Source organism: Anolis sagrei, chromosome 2 (assembly GCF_037176765.1).
Source record: "Anolis sagrei isolate rAnoSag1 chromosome 2, rAnoSag1.mat, whole genome shotgun sequence".
Lineage (NCBI taxonomy): Eukaryota > Metazoa > Chordata > Lepidosauria > Squamata > Dactyloidae > Anolis > Anolis sagrei.
Window position 1 is genome coordinate 75,324,778 of NC_090022.1, and position 12,473 is coordinate 75,337,250.

The 12,473-nt window shown below is 38.4% G+C and overlaps 1 protein-coding gene across 1 annotated transcript in view; it reads left to right on the plus strand.

Annotated features, from left to right (window-relative positions):
- FANCD2 (FA complementation group D2) overlaps positions 1-12,473 on the plus strand; it is a 58,192-nt gene that overhangs the window by 34,008 nt on the left and 11,711 nt on the right. The window contains exons 20-35 of the mRNA XM_060765730.2: positions 43-103; positions 655-774; positions 1,401-1,474; positions 1,633-1,779; positions 2,791-2,891; positions 3,244-3,359; positions 4,302-4,410; positions 5,448-5,549; positions 7,079-7,188; positions 7,853-7,999; positions 8,629-8,745; positions 8,850-8,978; positions 9,095-9,213; positions 9,493-9,603; positions 10,431-10,558; positions 11,236-11,335. Of these exons, the coding sequence (XP_060621713.2) occupies positions 43-103; positions 655-774; positions 1,401-1,474; positions 1,633-1,779; positions 2,791-2,891; positions 3,244-3,359; positions 4,302-4,410; positions 5,448-5,549; positions 7,079-7,188; positions 7,853-7,999; positions 8,629-8,745; positions 8,850-8,978; positions 9,095-9,213; positions 9,493-9,603; positions 10,431-10,558; positions 11,236-11,335 (1,791 nt within the window). The remainder of the gene's footprint in view (positions 1-42; positions 104-654; positions 775-1,400; positions 1,475-1,632; positions 1,780-2,790; positions 2,892-3,243; positions 3,360-4,301; positions 4,411-5,447; positions 5,550-7,078; positions 7,189-7,852; positions 8,000-8,628; positions 8,746-8,849; positions 8,979-9,094; positions 9,214-9,492; positions 9,604-10,430; positions 10,559-11,235; positions 11,336-12,473) is intronic.

Below are 12,473 nucleotides of genomic sequence, written 5' to 3' on the forward strand. Positions count from 1 at the left end.
GCTATATGACATCAAATTAATGTATATCCAATTTGATTTCAGAAATAAAGAAAATGGGCAGATACTGGAACAGGCACAGCTGAGCAAGGAGCATTGTAGACAGGCAAGTCTATGGATAATTGCAAGACAGGTATTTGCTGTATAGCCTGAGGAAAGGGGGGTGTATCCATTTATAAATTTTGGGAGATAAGAGAAAAATCGAGGCATATTTAGGAATGGGGAAGAATTCTTGTATGAGTTCTGTTAACATACTTTTCCCTGTCACATCAAAAGTAATAGGACTGAAAAGAGGTTTCTTGGATGAATTCTCTCTTTTGATACAGATATAGCTTTTCTTTGTTTATTGTCTTTATTGGAAGTTTGTGTGTGTGTCGGTTTGTTGCATGTTACAGCGTACATTCATCCAAAGACTATGGCCTACCTCACACTGTGAGGCCTTCTCACAGACTGAGACCTTTCTTCCACTGAGGTTTACCTCAGACTGACAGCTGCTCAGCTATAGGCACACCTGCTTATATTGAACTGCAACTTTTGCTAAATCATTGCAACCATTTAAACCTTTCAGTGCTTGACTCACATTTTTGTAATTAAAAATACCTAGTTAATTTTTAATATTTCTGACAATATCCTGGTAATTGTCATGTGTTTTTACAGATCACATCTTTACTGGAGCTAGTGTGCTCCTCCTGTGGGCAGATTCCCCAAGCCTTGGCTCTTTACTATGACGAACTTGCTAACCTGATCCAGAAAGGGAATATGGACTTGCAAATCCTGGTAGGATCCACTGCTATTGATCTCTATTTGTTTAATTATTAATATAGCACAATAAACAGTCCTTTAAAATTCCCTTGGTGTCTTGGATGAAATTATTCCTAGCAAGTGATCTCAATATAGTTTTTCAATTTAATGTTCCTATAATACGCAGTCATAATTAGGTCCTCACAATCTCTGTAAGTTTCTGGAGAAAAATGTGTCCACATACAGATAAGTTGGTATAGGATTTTCCCAAAATATCAAAATGAAATCTTAGGTATCATTTAATTTTTGTTTTAAATAGTGCTGTGAGTTCATGTTGTGGTTTCCTGTAGCACAATGTTTTGCAAACAGGTCTAAAAACCACAATTCGGTCTCAACCTATTTCTCAGTGCTGCAGATTCCCCGCTTGCTTGACTGTTCTGACCCAAGGCTGGGCAGTGATCTTATAGTTCAGATATGAGTAAGATGTGGATCATAGAACCCCACAAGGGTTAAAAATAATGTTTTGGCAAAAAGTTCCCTTTTTGGACAAGAAAGTGACTTCCACTCACTTTCTGTTGCCAGAAAAGCCTTCTCTCTGGCCCAAAATGATCCAGAGAGCCCTCCCAAAATAGCAAAAATGCCTCTTTTTTTCCTCTTTTTAGGACTGGATTGGGAGCACTGTTGTGAAGGACTTTGAGGCGGATTTTGTGACAGATCTTGTCCTTATAGAGGACAGGTATTTCAAAAAATATCTTTACTTTTATTTTTTTTACTTTATTTTATTATTATTTTAGGTTATTTTATTTTTACTCTATTAATTATTATTGTTAGTAAAAATAATTAAATAAATTATGATGGAGATAGGCTTGACTTGACATTCTCTTTTCTCTACAGTGCTTTCATGTTCCCAGTGAAGGCCCTATATTGCTTAGAAGACGAAGAAAGTGAGGCAACAATTGCTATTAACTTGTTGCCCCTTGTGTCCCAGAGCTATTTGAACAAGCATGTGGATGAAGTAACAGCTAAAAGTAAGGAAAAAAGGTAAGCAATGCTTCTCTGTTTCTATTGAAATTAATAGAATATGTTAAGCATGGAAGAAAAGTGACTTCTAATGTGGAATCTTGTAACAGATGTAGAATCATGGGGATCCTCATTTCCATCATTACACAGAAAGAGTTTGATTTCATAGTCAATATGAAGAAAATACACAGGCAATTCTGCTAAATTTTAGAATGAAGAGAAGACTGGGGCAGGTGTCCCGATTTATGCCTTCCCAATTCAGGTTCAAGTTTCTGACTATGGTTTGCAATCCCTAGTCCCCTATTTCACTGAATATATTCTCCATATTAGGTCAGCCCTTTGGGAATGTAAAATCAAAGGGCTCTTCCACACAGCCCTATATTGTGGAATATTAAGGCAGGAAATCCCACAGTATCTGCTTTGAACTGGGTTATCTGAGTTCACACTGCCATATAATCCAGTTTGAAGCAGATAATGTGGGATTGTATTCAGCTGTGTGGAAAGGGCCTGAGATTTCAAATCTGCAAAGTAATTTGAATTATGTGACCAGAAAAAGTTATGGGAACATAGAAAGCTAATTTATAACAAGTCATATGTTTAGTTTGTTTAGCTTAGCGTTATATTAATAGACTTCCACCATCTCCTCCAGGTTTAAGAAAGAAGTATATCTCAGCCTTAACTGCATATTCCGGGGACTGAACTGGAGGCCTTCTACGTGCAAAGCCACAGTGGTTCTCAACCTGTGGGTCCCCAGATGTTTTCGCCTTCAACTCCCAGGAATCCTAACAGCTGGTAAACTGGCAGGGATTTCTGGGAGTTGTAGGCCAAAACACCTGGGGACCAACAGGTTGAGAACCATTGCTTTAGATGTTATTGGACTTCCCATAATCCTTCTCCATTATTAAGGCAGTGAAGATGTAAATTGAAAATATCTGACAGAGCTCAGTTGCCTACCTTTGCTACAATCTTCTAACAATATTATATCCTGGCACATTTCCTTTCAGTATACTCACAAGTTTCTTCTCTCTCTAGGATTGTATCTTCGGTGTGCTTGTCACCATTCTTTCGGCTGTTGAGGCTCTGCATATCAGAACTGAACAATGGGAACTTGGAGGATATTGATGCCTTATTAGGTACAAGATGCAGACAGTTAGCTCTGGATGATGTGGGTCATCCTATAATCTCTTTCAAATACTGAAATGTTGCAGCTGAGGCTGCAATATTATGTTGAGGCAGAACAAAGTTATGAATTGGATATTTATATTTTATTTACTCTTTGGACTTTTATCTACACCTCTAACGTTCTGTCGTAGACTGATACTTTTGCCTTAATAATTCTGCCATCCAGTCATGACAGTTTTCAGCTGTCATGAAAATAAAATTAAACTCTATGTTCTTTGGGCATGAAATGATACTAACTACTATGTGCAGGTACAATAGATGAGATGTGATATGAGTTGTTTCTTCTAACTTTTTGTCTTACAGTATGCCCTTTATATCTGACCAACCTGGAAATAGGAGGAAAGTTAGAATCGTCGTCTAAGGAAGAGCGAGAATTCCTCTGTACTCTCTTCTTTCATGCACTAAACTGGTTTCGTGAGGTAAGAAGTACTTTCAAAGGGTAGCATCCTATAATGTTGCCCCTCTGTACCTCTTCAATGCCTGATTGGTAAGTTAGGTGATTGACTGTGATTTGGGAAGCACTACATCCTTGAATGCCCTATTGGAAGTGTTTTTTTACTTCAGTCGACATGTACAGACTTTCTTCCATATCCACGGATTCTGCATCAATGGAATCAGTCACTCTTTTCAACTTATTCAAAATATATATATCAAAAAGCGAACTTTGAGCTTCTGGTGAAGAAAATGGAGCTGTGAGCAGTGTCTCGGCAAGTTGACAGAGCACTGGGACGTCTCTGAAGGTTTATTGACCATAGAGCACTGTACTGTGTGGCATAGATTATACAGTCATTTAGGAAAATGTAAATTATTAAGGCTGTATCAGCAGATGCAAATGCCTCTGTTCTTTAGTGTAAGCTGGCAAGTATTATTATTTTTTTAATGGGAGTCATATTTGGGACTAAGCAAAGGCTGAAGGAGAAATTTCCTCACTGCAGAAGTACACAACTTGTGGCTCTCAGCTCTTGCGTGTAGGGACCCTGGAGTTGCGGGGACCTCCTACACACCTTTTCACTGATCATTTTGGTGACATTGAGAAGAAAACCACAATGTTTCCGGACTAATGATTACCCACAATTGGCTGCAGCAGCTATCTCTGTGTCAGTGATGGGCGAATGGATGTTCACTGGGATGGAAGGAAAGAGTGTGAGTACAAGGAGGGAAAGGTAGGGGAGAAAAGGAGGATGGCCTTCTTGCTGATACCAGCAATGCTCTCCAGATTGAAAAGTGTGTACACTTTTCACAAATTATGAAATGTATTGAGACCTCTTTACCTGACTTCAAAAATATCAGAATAAACCTGTTTGATTTGTAATGGAATTTCAACAGCTTCTAGATCTCATAAATGTAATTTACCTCTCAAGGTTGTGAATGCCTTCTGTCAACAAAATGATGCTGAGATCAAAGGAAGGGTTTTGGCTCGATTACAGAACATTACAGAACTACAGTGTCTTCTGGAGAAACTCCTGGCAGGTAAGCATAAACAGAATAAAATTAAAATTAATTAAATGAGTCAAAGAAAGCAACATTCAGTACCTGCATTTTTCTGGGTATAATTAATTGAAAGCTTGAAAACAGTTAAAAGATACAGTGGCCCTTGGTATTCACTGTAGTTTGGTTCCAGAACCAACATCCATGGATGCTCACCTCTCATTATACGGGGTGAGGCAGCATAACTTCCTTTTTAAAAATGTGTGCCATTCAGTCGGTTGAAGACGTAGCGGAATGCTAGTGGTCTCGTTTGAGAGGCGGGAGTATAAAGTTTTGTCCTGACACAGTTCAGTCGCCATTATGCATTGGAACAGTGAGGAGCGTGCTTTTGCCGTTGTTGCCTACTTTTAGAGCGGATTTGGAGTGGCCAGCCTGCTCTCCAGATTTGGCCCCTTGTGATTTTTTTCTATGGGTTTTTTTCTTTGAAATGTTTATGTGAACTGTCCAAGGACCCTACAAGATTTAGAGACCAACATCCAGGAAGAAATTGCCAACATAACGCCTGCTATGCTGGCAAGAGTCATGACAAACGCCGAAAATCGCTTTACTCAGTGTATGGAGAATGGGGGACGTCACTTACCTAATCTGATCTTCAAAATTACGTAAAACAAAACTTTAGGTATGCGCCTACATTATAAAAAAAAATTCTGATTCATATAATGGGTTTTATTAAGTTTTGAAAAAAGGAAGTTATGCTGCCTCACCCTATATATGTTGCAGTAAAATGGTTTTCCTTATATAAACTGGAAAAATCAAAGTTTGCTTTTGGGATTTTCTTAAATATTATCAAACTGTGGATGATTGAATATGTGGATGCATACTCTGGATATGATGCCAACTGCGTAATTAAAATGCAATAATAAAGTTTAACCCCGTATAGCATGGTTTTAAAGGCCCCTCTTTTAAAAACTGTCAGTTCTCAATAATGTTCTCAGTGTTGGAATAAGAAGTCTGCCTGAGAATATGTGGTGCTTGCCTTCTGTCTTAACAGCTGAATTCCTTCCTGTTTGTCTTTCCAGCAAGCCCTGGGTATGCTCCTCCTCTTGCTAATTTTGATTCTGAAACCTTAGAAGGAATTCCTATTATTAATACAGTTGGTACCACCAAAAAGAAGAATAAAGGTAATATATTGCACTTGTGAGAATATTGCTTTTTCAGTGAGGTCTGCTATAGATACTTTTATGGTTAATGGATCTAACTTGGTTTAAATACAAATCAGCATATTCTGGTGCTATAACTTGACTCAGATCTGTTATCCTGGTACTATCTACTTTGGCAGGAAGTAGCTTCCACAGCAGGAGGTTTTTCCCAGCCTTGATAGGAAAGTGCAATTCAAAGTGCAGGTTATTAGCTACAAAGCCTTATATGGTTCGGATCCAGTCTGTTTGCACAACTGCGTCTCTTCCTATAAACCTTCTCAGGTTTTAATCTGCCGGGGAAGCCATTCTCACCCTACGTCACAAGTGCAGCTGACAGAGATGAGGGAAAGGGCCTTCTTCCTCCTTCTTCAAGAAAACCAGACTGGCTTCAACTTTAACTATTTTCGGGAAGGAACTGAAAACATGGATGTTGGAGACAAGCTTTTGGAAACGACTGACCATAATTTAAACCATTGGGGTTTAAGTAGAATTTTAATTGACCCTAGTGCTCAAACTAGCAAGAGCAGGTCACATGATGTTTACTCGTTTTAATGTTTTATATTTATACGCTAAACTTCCACATAGTTTTATATTGATTGTGACATTCCTGAGTTATATTTCATCTTCTTTATTATGACTAGTTTTATTTCTGGTGATTTAAATTGTTTGACTTGTTGTGTATTTTATTATTTATGTTATTGTTTTGTTGTAAGCTGCTCCGAGTTCCTTTGGGAGATGGGGCAGAATATAAATAAAGCTTCATTTATTCATTCACAACCAAGATATCCTTTCAACTGGAGATGCCGAGGGTTAAACCTGCTTTACCCCTGAGTAATGGTCACCCTCTCCCTAAATAAGCCAGTACAAACATATTGCACGTGACAAGTATTTTTCTCTACTGATTTTTAGTTTTCACCTTGCAGCTAGGACTTTTCTTGCAGTTGGGATTTTTCTTGTAGTTGGTTGTGTTGAAGCTAAAACTGGTACTTTCCTGTCTCCCCTTCTTTGCAATTTTCTTCTTGCTCCTTTTCCCCTGAAGCCCCTCTGCATGTGATCCTTTCAACTTGTCTCATCACTTTTCTCTGAACTACCATGAATGCTTCAGAAATAGAAATGATTCTTTCCCCAATTAAATACAGTAACACTAGTGATTACATTTTTCTTCAGAGAAAGGGTGGGCTGTCCAGTTTTATCCCCACAAGAACTCTATAAAGTAGACTAGGCTGAGCTTTAAGCACACATTCAACTAGTCAGCTAAATGAGTTTTTAAAGTCTTTAATCCAAGTCCAGATACTTATCTGCAATGTCACATGGTTTCTTTATTGGTAAGTTCAGTTACCTAACTTTATTTTAAAATATTCTGACTTTGTTTTAAAATATTTATATCCATCTTGGTATAAGTTGGGGCATCATACAGAAAAATGTATCTTCCTTCCCATCTGTTTTACTAGTCACTATAAGCATCTATAAAGTTGGTTTAAAGTTTGTTTGTGAAATCTTCTCTTGTCTAGGAAAAAAGGCCCTCAAATCTGACAGCAAAACCAGCTCTGCAGACAACTCACAAATAGAGGAGGACACAGAATCAAATCTACCTGAATCTGAGGCCAGCCAGCTGGAAAAGGTTCTGTTGTCCAACATTTTAATATATATATATATATTTATTAGAGACATTTTGAAAAGAAGATTTTGCCTTGAGTCTCCTTCTTGGAGAATTTCATGATAACCAGAGGCTTACGCAGAGATTGACTAGAAAACAAGCATGGTACAAGCAAATGAAAAAATTAGGTATCTGCTCAGTGATGATCTGGGAGAAATAGGTTTCCTATTCTTTGGAATCACTCTTAACAGCTTCAATTAGTGCATCTGTGATGTCACTGTTTCTCTATTATTTAGTCATTCATCTGGTGAAGATACTTCCATTTGCTGAAAATCTTAAAGTCAATAGGCCAGGGAAGTACAAAGCCCATCAAACCCCTTTCTTTCTCATGCAACCTGTTTTATTAGATCACCGTCAGTCATAATTTAGGACGCACAGACATCTGAAGGTTCTGTCACTTTCACAAAAATTTGGTAGTACTTGTATAGTATCCCAAAGAGTAATACGTACAAACTGTGTCTGCAACAGACCACTTGTGTATTTCTTCTTTCTAGTGTCATCAAGAAATACAATAAATGTGGAGTGATTTTTTCGTCATTTGACTGTTAGTATCTGAAGTCATTTTAATCATCTTTTTGTTGCAGAGCTGAGCCTCCAACTTGGATCAACTAGTGTTTTTCCTTTGCAGGACTCCCCAGGAAAGGAATCATGGACATCACTGGTACCGCTGCAGAGTTATAGTGCATATTTCCGTGAATTAGACTTGGAGGTCTTTAATATACTTCACTGTGGGCTGCTGACCAAATCTATTCTGGATACTGAAATGCACACAAAGGCAAGCAGACTAAAAGATAGTTAGAAGGGCATGGCAAATAAGTTGTAATTTTGCAAGGTCTTTAGCCTTCTCTGCCAAAGTCTGCTGGGGACTCGGAAAAATGCAGCGTCCATGGCAGTAAATATGGTGTTGAACTGCATTGATTCTACCGTGTTGACGCACCCCTAGTGAAAGAGATATTCACCAGTATTCCTCCTTTGCCGCCACTATAATCCTAAAAGTTAAGTACAGAGCTAGTATTTCACTTCTTTTAGATATGTTTTAGAACATATGAAGGAAAAATGCTTCCAATTTCTTTTGTTTTTTTCTGCTCTGTTCCTGTGGAATATGATGGAAGAAAATATGGGCTCCAAGTGATCAACATCCTCCGATAAAGCCTTAAACTTTGTGCTTCCAGGGTCAGATTTGCCTCCCCAGCTTTATCCCTATCTGGAGGGAAGGCTTTAAAAGGGTAGATCTCTAGTTTAGAGCCTAGCACTCTTCTCTTCCAACAATCTCCTCCAGGGGTATTGGATACATTGCGAGGGTAGCATCTGGGTATCCATCCTGCTTACTCTGTTCCTTTCATCAAATGTAACCTGAACAGGTCCTTGACTTATGATATTGTGTTGCTTCTTTTAAAACGCTAGACCCGTGAAATAGTGCAGATAGGGCCGGCTGAGCTCCTGTTCCTTTTGGAAGATCTGCGCCGTAAACTGGAACATGTGTTGATCCCAGCCCCTGCAAAGAGAGCCCCTTTCTTAAAGGTATGTACAAAAGAGGGAACATTAATACATCAGTAAATAAGGAGGGGAAAAGAAGAAGCAGGGAGTTGTTGACACACACTTTTATATGCTACCACTTTATACAGGGCAAAGGAAAAATAAATGCTGGATTCTCACATCTTTGTCAAAGAACATCTCAAGAAGTGATTGAGTGCACTATTGAATTTTTAAAGCCACTGTGCAACCACATGGAAAATATGCACAACTACTTCCAGGTCAGAAAACAAATTATGCCTGTATGCAAAGGGTCCTTGATAAATGATTTCATAGTTAGTGTGTTATAAAGTAGCTGGGCCATAATTTTAACCTAATTGCTTGTTTTCTCCTTAAGGCACTGATGGCAGAGAACCACGGCGTAGTTGATGGGCCAGGAGTCAATGTTCAGGAACACCAGCTCATGTCATCCTGTTATCAGCATTTATTGCAGATCTTCCGTCTTCTGTTTGCTTGGTGAATGTGATGGTTCTTCCTCATAGAGACATTTCGAAATTACAATCTCTCCTAGTCTGTCAAAGTTATCACACCATGGGTTCCCAGTGTTGTTCACAGAGCTCGTGGTCCTCATAAGGAAAAAAAATGATGGGGAGACAATAATAGAGGAATCTGAAAGGTTCTGGCTACCTGCATTTGCATACAAGCCACACAACGACTGAAGAAGGCACATGTTTGCTTGTTGTACACTAACTAAGCATTATAGCAAAAGATGATGGATACCTTTTATTTTTTCAGGAGTGGATTTTCTCAACATGAAAACCACAACTTGCTGAAACTAGGCCTCCATGTCCTTACTGACAGGCTCAAACCAGGAGAGAAAGAATTCCCCCTTGAAGAATTGCTCAGGTAGGTTAAAGAAGACATGCATGCTATGTCTCTTGATAGGTTTATATTCTTGCTTTCCTTTTTGTCATATTTCCTCTGATTAAAATATTTGCTAGCCAATTGCAAGACCTTCCAAGGCCATCTCGTGCACTGTGCTCAGCAGAGGAGAGAGGGGACCTTCTCCGTGTTTGCCCCCCGTCTCCCTCTATAAAGAAATGAAAACAGCCCCCACCCATCTGTCCTTCAAAAAACTTGAAAACGCACCTTTGCATGTCAGCATATGGAGAGCAGGACTAGGATTCCATCAGAACACTGGCTAACTTACTTGCTGCTATGGTACATCGTTATAGAACAACCATGATGGCCTTTTTATGTATTTTAACTGTTTCATAGGGTGCATGTCTTAATGTTAATTATGTTACTAGTATAATTATGCTTTATCTGATTATTTATATTCTGTTTATTATTTTGACACTAATTCTTTTTGTTATAAGTTTATTATTATTTTGTATTATTTGTATTATTCTGAGATTATTTTATTATTATTTACTTCACTTATATACTGCTTTTCTCAGCCCTCAGGAGATATTTGTATTTGTTTTAGGGCATTGAATATTTGCCTTTTTTATGTATAAATTGCCCTGAGTCCCCTTGGGGTCAGTCTATAAATTTATTATTATTATTATTATTATTATTATTATTGTTCCATTCCAGCCATCTTTCTAAAAAAGATTAAAAGGAAAATAGACTACTGAATCATCTAGCAAGACAGACTTAACACTGTATTTTGTTATATGTGCTGGTGCATCAGCAATGACATTTTGACACCTCTTTACTGTGCCCTGCAGCCAGAGTTTTCAGTATTTACTGAACTTCCAGCACAGCGTTCCCAATATTTTTTGTGCATTGAGTCTCACTCGGCTTCTGCTTGTGATTGCTGAAAAATCTGTGGTCAACTTGAAACACAAAGAAATAGGTAACATTTACAGAAATGTCTTTCTTTGGTATTGTGCAAGTTTTAATTTGCAAAAAAAAAATCTTTGTATTTATTTTCCCTCTCATTTGTGGCAGCTTTACATTTTTAAAAGGATACTATTAAAAAAAACACTTGGAAGGAGGGAGCAAAGATAATGATATAAAACATAAGACATGAAAGCAGTTAAGAAGAGCTATTCTTTTCCAGAGTCAGTCTCTGAGCTGCCTTCGTCTATCTTTGGCTTGAGAACCAGTGGGAGCTCTGTGTGGCACGAGTGGTCTATTTCCCCAATATCACAAAGCAAGAGTGGGGAGAGCAGGGCAGAAAGAGATTAAGTTATCTTTGATGCAGCAAAAGAAAGAGTATTCTCTCACTCTTAATGTGAACACACATACACATGAAGAGATAGGAACATATGGACGCCTGCATTCCCTAGCCTGGAAGAGAAAGAGTGGGTTCTCAAAAACTTTATTTTTACAACTACATAGTTTCAGTTTAATCCAGTTCTTTGTGCATTCACCCCATAATAATAACAAAAGACAAAGACAAAATGGATACTTACTGTTTTCAGCACATGTAATTGATGTAGACACTTAAAGCAAATAATACTGGATGTTTTCCCATCCTTTACAGTTAAATACATCCCTGGCCTTCCTTCCTTCCTTGTCCTTTGACAGGTTCCATTACCAAATATTTCCTCTGTCAGTCTTGGATGCAGCCCAATGGAACTCGTCAGAAGGGCACCCAGTTTAATGAAGCGCTCCATACTTTGTTCTGGTAAGGATGGCTTTTCTGTATACCATAGAGACTTGGGACTTTCTTCTTGTAAATATTCATCTGATTCCCACAAAAAGACAACTATCCAGGCATCAATTCATGTCACTTGAAAGTATGAAGTATGAAAATTGCCCATTGCCAACCATAAAAATGGTTCTAAAATTAGAGAATAATTGACTGTTGCAGCAAAATAAAAACCACAGAGAATCCTTTGGTGTCTTAAAGACTAGAAATTGTTTTAGCTAAGCTTTCATGGTCTATAGGCTATATCCCCAGATACATTATATATTATTAGAACTCTGAATATCTATATGAATTTTGCTACTTTATCTGTTTTGGCAGCAGCATCGCCTAGAACATCAGAGGGTTTGTTCACTTTCTCATCTTACCGTAGTGTTTCTCAATCTTCCTAATGCCACGACCCCTTAATACAGTTCCTAATGTTGTGGTGACCAACAACCATAAAATCATTACCATTGCTACTTCATAACTGTAATTCGGCTACTGTTATGAATCGTAATGTAAATATCTCAGATGCAGAATATATTTTCATTCACGGGACCAAATTTGGCACAAAAACCCAATAGCCCAAATTTGAATACTGGTGGGATTGGGAGAGATTGATTTTGTCATTTGGGAATTGTAGTTGCTGGGATTTATAGTTCACCCACAATCAAAGAACTCCACCAACAATGGAATTGAACAAAACTTGGCACACAGAACTCCCATGACCAACAAAAAATACTGGGTTTGGTGGGCATTGACCTTGAGTTTGGAGTTGTAGTTGACCTACATCCAGAGGGCACTGTGGACTCAAAACAATCATGGATCTGGACCAAACTTGGCATGGATACTCAATATGGTCAAATGTGAACACTGGTGGAGTTTGGGGAAAATAGACCTTGACATTTGGGAATTGTAGTTGCTGGGATTTATAATTCACCTACAATCAAAGAGCATTTTGAACCCCACCAACAACAGAATAGGGTAAAACTTTCCATATAGAACCCCCATGCCTTGAAGGGACTCACTGCCACGAGCCTTCCTCCAGTCTCACATGCTCTCCATGCCTGCACATGTGCACCACACTGCTATATGTGGAGCATGCCTGCTCTCCGCTCTCTGTATGGAGTCTCAG